This window comes from Fonticula alba, assembly GCF_000388065.1.
Source record: "Fonticula alba strain ATCC 38817 unplaced genomic scaffold supercont2.8, whole genome shotgun sequence".
In the NCBI taxonomy this organism is placed as follows: Eukaryota; order Rotosphaerida; family Fonticulaceae; genus Fonticula; species Fonticula alba.
The window spans coordinates 1,800,733-1,807,134 of NW_009242978.1; the positions used below are offsets into that span (position 1 = coordinate 1,800,733).

Sequence of the window (6,402 nt, forward strand, 5' to 3'; positions counted from 1 at the left end):
GGGGGGGGGTTATCGATCACACACTGGCGTCGAGAGGCGGCTCGAGATGGGGGGGGGGGAGATCAGACGAGTGGTTCACGCTGGACAATGGCCCTGGGAAGACGGCCCTCAGGATGCCGGGACGCATTGCAGGCCGCTTTTTTATGGATTGCGACTGTGGTGTCCTGGGTGACCCGGCAAATGGGCCCCTGAACTTGAGGCCTCGGCAGTGGGGGGGAGGGGCGGCGAAATGGACCCTTTGTCAACTTGGCCATTGCTCGGGCGGCTAGTGGGCGAAAGGATGACATGGGCACACTCAATGTGTCACTTTCCTCGAGCAGGCGCTGGCCGGGCCTCGGCCATGCCTCATCTTCCCAAGCTCTTTCAGGAGAGGCCAAGGAGGTGGCATTCCCGGAACAGGCTTTGTTCCCGAGAGCAGATGGCCAGCTTGCCGGCTCCATGGGTCACACAACATGGAACATGAACATGGGGAAGATGCTATGCCGCGAAATCCAGTGCCTTTTGCTGTCAGCCGGCCGGCGATTAGAAAGCGGGACTGGGACGAGCTGCAGGCAGGCGTGGCAACCAGCTCCTGCTGGCTGGACAGGCAATGTTGACCCATTTGGCTGTGAGGTGGTGGCAGTGTGGATAGTCGCCCGGCAGGCCGATCATCCTTGACCAGCAGCCCGCCCCGCTCGGCTATTGAACCGCACACGCAGCTACATTCCCTCCAGTCATTGACCCGCGGCCCTTGGCTGGGGAGGCGCGCCGGACAGGCACCTGCTCCGGGTCCGCGCTGGATGCTCAGTCCATCGACAGGGCACCGACTGCACGTGCCGAGACATGATGCCTCTGGGGCCTTCTCGCGAGCCGCTTCGGCGCAAGAGCCTCCGATCGCGGCTCAGGCTTGTCGGGCCCTCATGCCAATGAGTGCATCTTTTTGTTGGGTGTCATGCTCATAGGTGGCGATGAGTGGGAAAATCCGTGGCCCTCACTTCATCCGCCCCACAATGCGATGAGGGTGTCTTTCTCTCGCACAAACATGCAAACACAATCGACAGCATGAGGACAAGTGCAGGCCACCCTGAGTCGGTGGGACGATGTGCGAGCACAAGGCGAACAGCATGTGTATTAAATGGCGCAAGCGAGGCGGGGAAATAGGAACCAGTGGAGGGCGGCAAAGGAGAGAGAGAGAGAGGGGGGGGGGAGAGAGTGAGAGAGAGTGAGAGAGAGAGAGAGAGGCAGAGAGAGAGAGAGAGAGGCAGAGAGAGAGAGAGAGTGAGAGAGAGAGGCAGAGAGAGGCAGAGAGAGAGGGAGACCACGAAAACGTTGGCAGCCCTGGAGAGAGACACCTTCTGATATGCTTCAGGGCACATGCGCTGCGAAATGCGTCACGTTCAACATTCATACACCTGATCTATACATCGTGCTTGATCGCGCTCCATGGATGTACCCTTTTTCGAGGCCATTCGCCCCGGGGCACGGAGACACGCAGGCGCCGGTCCCTTCGGATGGTTCACGGGGCCCGTGCTTTTGAGGATTACATCTGCTCTCACCCCGCTTCGAAGGCCCGGGCATCCGGTGCTCACAAGGGGATGTCTCATTTATCGATAGAGTCGAAATTCGAGAAAGGCGGCCACTTTCACCCGGGTCTCCCTTGGCCTGAAATGGCCCCCCGGCGGGGGTATATCTTCGGATTATTAAATGTGAGCTGCTCGAGATCAAATGACCGAAGATGAGGCGGACACCATACACATCGGTCGTCGGGCAAACCTCCCACTACCCGGGGTCATGGCGGATCCTTTAGGGACGTTTCATGGTGAGAAAAAGGGCCCCTCAAGTGTACGGCCTCCGGGGATGGGGCTCCAAAGGCGGATGTCTCCCGCTGTGAAGGTCGACGGCGTCGCGTGGTGTTCCTCTCCCTCATGTTTGCCATACACAGCCGGCCCCTGTGGTCCCTGCCCGATGTCCCCCGCGGTAAAGCCACGCGGCTGTGTGGCTACCACGCGAGTGCCTTTGGCGATGGTGTCGGCATCTTGTTCTGGTAAAGCCCCCCCCCCCCCCCGCTGGTGGGCCGTCCTCCTCCCCACGGGAAGGCATTCAAGAGAGGCCCCCCAGGGTCCCCGAGGCCGCGATATCCTCCGCAATTGCGCCTCCCTCTGGCCCCCTCCTTGCCTTGCCCTCCCCTCGCGCCTGCTGCTTCCCATCGCCTGCCCCCGGGGCCCGCTCCTTTCGCCGATGGCACCGCGCCTGGCCCTCTGGCTGGTCGCCTGTTTGGGCGTCTGTGCTGGCAGGCTTGCGGCCGTTGGGGCCGCTCCTGCCCCTCACGCGACCCAGGAGCCGGAGATTGTGACCTTGCCGCAGAGCATCACCCTCTATTATCATCAGCTTGCCAGCTCATGGGCCCCACGGCCGGATACCATCCTCGGCAATGCCCCGGTGTTCCATGGGAGCGAAGGAACATCGCTTGCTCGCGTGGATCCGGCGAACGCCTCAGTGATGGTGGTTCACCAGCGGGAGATGGATCTCTCCGACCATTCTGACCATCGGTTGGGTGGAAGTTTCGGCCTGGTGACCCCCCTGCGGTTCGGGCCGGTTGCCACTTTCAATCCGCTGACCACCCGGCCGGTGGTTTCGCCCAGTCGCGATGGCCCGATGTTGCTCTTTTTCATGGAGAACTCCATTCAAGCCTTGATCGAAGGCACCTGGCAGGGCCATAGCTTGAGCCCCTCGCAGTCCATCTTGGCATGGCATTCCTTGGGCTCGAAGTTCCTGCAGGTGTTGCTGTTCGACTCGTCCAGCGACCATCTCCTGGTTCTGGCCCTCTCGCATGGACAGTCACCTGCTGTCTTGCCGGCGATGGGCCTTTCGCCCGGGGTCGCCAGGGAGCGTCTGCATGCGGTTTCCGGTGTTGGCCCATCGTTTGTCTTTTGGTTTGACGATATCTTCGGTGTGGTGGCCCTCCCATGGGGAGGCGCGGTGATTTTGGGAAGCAGCGACACCCCCCCGGGGGGGACTATCGTGGATCTTGCCGCCTCGACCATCCTGAACTCCGACCAAGGCGACATTGCCCTCCTGCATCAGGACCGGGTGTCAGTCTGCTTGAATCACACACCCCTTGCCGAGTGTGAGACGTGGTTCCATGTGGCCCGTCCCCCGGGGCTGATGCCTGGCTCGGCGGCTCGCTTGTACCTGCCTGCTCCGGGGTCCCTGCATGAGCCCGTCAAATCGATCCTCTTCCAGGACACCGGTACCGGGCAGCTGTGGTGGCTGCACTTTGATACCCTCCGGCGATCGCCCTCCAGCTGGCAGCGGCTTCTCCTTCCAAATGGCCTCGCCCTGTCGGAAATAGTGGCCTTGCGCCCGGTACGCCTGGCCATCCGGCCTGGCTTCTCGACCTGGGGTGTTGGCAATGCGGTCGATGCGTTTGTCGCCTCCGGCGACTTCCTGTGTATCGAGGATTCCAGTATCCTGTGCGGCCGGCCGAGCGAGCCTCGGGGCTATGCATGTGCCCCTGGCTGGGCTCCTTCGCATGGGCTCTTCCCCGGGCAGCTGTGCGGTGCTTGTCTCTCGGGCCACCGTCGAATCGGCCAGTATGGCGCCCCGGGTGCGCGCTGTCTTGGTGACACGATGTTCCCATGCGCTGGGAGGGGGTTGTGGGGGGGGGATACCTTGTCTCTGCCGTCCCAATGTGCTGTTGTCCCTGTTCCACGATGTGTCGGGTGAAGGGTCATGCTTCATGGCACCTCCTGGCCGAATGCCTTTCTTTCCCCTTGCTAACGCCCCATGCGGGCCCGCTCTTCGGCCGGCTGCTGTCCCCCTTGTCCCATGTTCTCCCCCTTGCCCGGCCTATGGCTCGCTGGCTCAGCCTCGTGCAGCCCCTGTGCCGGCCCGCATTGTCGCCAGTGTCTCGACCACCAAGGCTGTGTTCTATGTGAGGAGGGTTTTGTGCTTTTCCTCGACCCCAGCACCAGGGTGAGCACCTGTTTGGATTCCTGCCCGGCGGGCTATTCCTCCATGGCCTCGGGCGGTTGGCGCTGCCTCCCGACCGATCGAGCCATTCCTCCCCCGGGCATCCGGCCGCAGACCATTGTCTTGTCGGACTTCCCCGCTTCCCCGGTGGAATTCTTTGTCCCGAGTTTGCTTTGCTCTGTCAACGGTGTGATGCACTTGCTGCCGGAAAACCGCAGCCCCTCGCTGCTGGAGCAAAATCTCCTCGCCTTCCGGTCGACCAGCCAAAGTGCCCCCCTGTGGATTCGGGTTGCCCATGACGGGAGCCTCACATCCTCGACCATGGATGGGTGGCCCTTTTCCCAGGCGGGACCCGGGACATCCCCTCCGGCGGCGCAGTCCTATGTGGAGGTGGTCCTGGCATCCCAGGGCTCGGGGCCGCGGATTCTCAGTGTCTTGTGCGACCGGACCGGCAACCTGCGCGTGGCCCGGATGGAATGCCGCCATCGGCCCCCGACCGAGGATGATCCTTGCGAAGTGGCATACTTCTGGGAATTCGACAGGCAAGTGGGCTGCCTCTCGGTGGGCCTGCTCGGGAAGGATATCGTGTCGATTGTGATGACGTCCGATGTGAAACCCACCCACATCATGCCGGTCAGTTCGACTGGCTCGGCCCTCGACCTCTGGCCATTGTCCGGGATGCATGGGCATCCAGTCGAGTTTCCGGTCGGGTGGTTTCCGAGAGACTCGCCCCTCGGCGACTGGGCCTTTGCCATGCCGAAGCCCGGGACCCAGGCGCGCGTGCTGCCGGCGGCCATGCTCCGGAAGATGGACAGTCGTGTGGCCGGATTCCCCGGGGCCACCTTGCATCCTCCTCCCTCGGGCTACGAGCCCATACTCCTGGCGACCGGCCTTCGACGGTCGGACGGATTGGGGGAATTTTTCCTGGCGGGTCTGGCCCAATCCGGCGACGGCCCCATGCTTTGGGAGGTGTGGCACTTCCCGGCTCCCGGGCGCGACACCGGGCTCATTGTGAGCATGCCTCACCGGCGCGAGATCCTCGGGCAGCTGCCCAGTGGCTTTTCCCAGCCCGGCGACAATCCCCAAGGGCGCTTCTTCTCGCTGGCCCTGGCCCCGGAGTCGGAATACCCGGCTGCCATGTTGCTTGTCACTCGACGCATGGTTGGCTGGGCCCGTCTCTACTGCCCGATGGGGCCCGGCGAGCGGGTCCATTGTTGGCTCGAGCCGGCCTCCTTCGCGATGTTGGATCGGGACATCAACGCCCTGCCCATGGTGAATGTGCTCCCGCTGCCGGCCGGGGTGGCGGAAGCCCAGCTGGGGCCGTCGCCCTCCCGGGCGGTCTTCATGGCCGATGGCTCGGCGAATATTCGCGTCTTGCTGCTGGACGATGGGGCCCCATGTGTCGCTGGCACTGAGGGTCCCCTGTGCCAGCCCTGTGATTCGCTGTGCCTTGCATGCTCGGCCTCGGGCCCGGAGGCGTGCACGGCTTGTCGCCTGTCGCCTTTCGATCGGCCCGGCGTGTGTGTGGATGCCTGTCCCGAGGGCCTCATCGAGTCGGGCAACGTGTGTGTCTGCGCCGGCGGGTGCGTGGATTGCGCGTCGCTTGGACACCCGCACGAGGAATATCACTGCCGGGCATGCCCGCCGCGGATGGCGCCCCTTGGGGGCACTTGTCAACCGTGCCATTCCTCATGCACGATATGCACGGCCCCCGGCAATCCGAGCGCGTGTGTTTTCTGCTCGGTCGGGAGTTTCGGCACGCTCGATGGTCGGTGTCTGGCGAGCTGCCCGGAAGGCACCTGGGCCGATATACCCAATGCCGCGTGCTGGCCATGTCCCACCGGCTGCACACAGTGTGTCTCGGGAAGCCAGTGCACCGTGTGCTCCGATCGGCGCTTCCTTGCTCCTGGAGGCCAGTGCGAGCGCTGTGAAGACTCATGCGCCTCGTGTGAGAATGCGGCCAGCTGCACCGACTGCCAGCCGGGATTGGTCTTCCTCGATACCAATCCCATGGTGGCCTCCCTTTGTGGGAGCACCTGCGCACCGGGCGAGTATGTCGGCACGGAGCGATGCATGGCCTGCGGGCCGACGTGTGCCCTGTGCGCCGGGGCCGGCGATGCGTGTGCGGTGTGCGCGGCCGGACACCGGTGGTCGGGTGCCCCGCCGGCCGCCGGCGCCACCGGCGCCTGCGTGCCCTGTCCGGATGGGTGCGATTCGTGCACGGCCTCCCGGTGCCTGGCCTGTGAGCAGGGGCTCTTCCTGGACCGGCATGAGGGTTGCGTCCAAGCATGCCCCCTGGGCACCTACAACGACGGCCCCACAGGGACCTGCCAGCCGTGCGACGTGTCGTGTGCGGCCTGCGCCGGGGGCCTGGCCGGCGAGTGCACGGGCTGCGCCGCCGGGCTGGAGCTCGTTGCCACCGAGCCGGGGCTGGGCACGTGCGAGTCCGGC

At 64.2% G+C, this 6,402-nt stretch overlaps 1 protein-coding gene across 1 annotated transcript in view; it reads left to right on the forward strand.

The window, feature by feature from the left end:
* Positions 1-2,217: 2,217 nt before the first annotated feature.
* H696_05064 (TKL protein kinase) overlaps positions 2,218-6,402 on the forward strand; it is a gene marked incomplete at both ends in the record, with an annotated part of 7,218 nt that continues 3,033 nt past the window's right edge. The window contains 2 exons of the mRNA XM_009498925.1: positions 2,218-3,586; positions 3,848-6,389. Coding sequence (XP_009497200.1) covers positions 2,218-3,586; positions 3,848-6,389 — 3,911 coding nt within the window. The remainder of the gene's footprint in view (positions 3,587-3,847; positions 6,390-6,402) is intronic.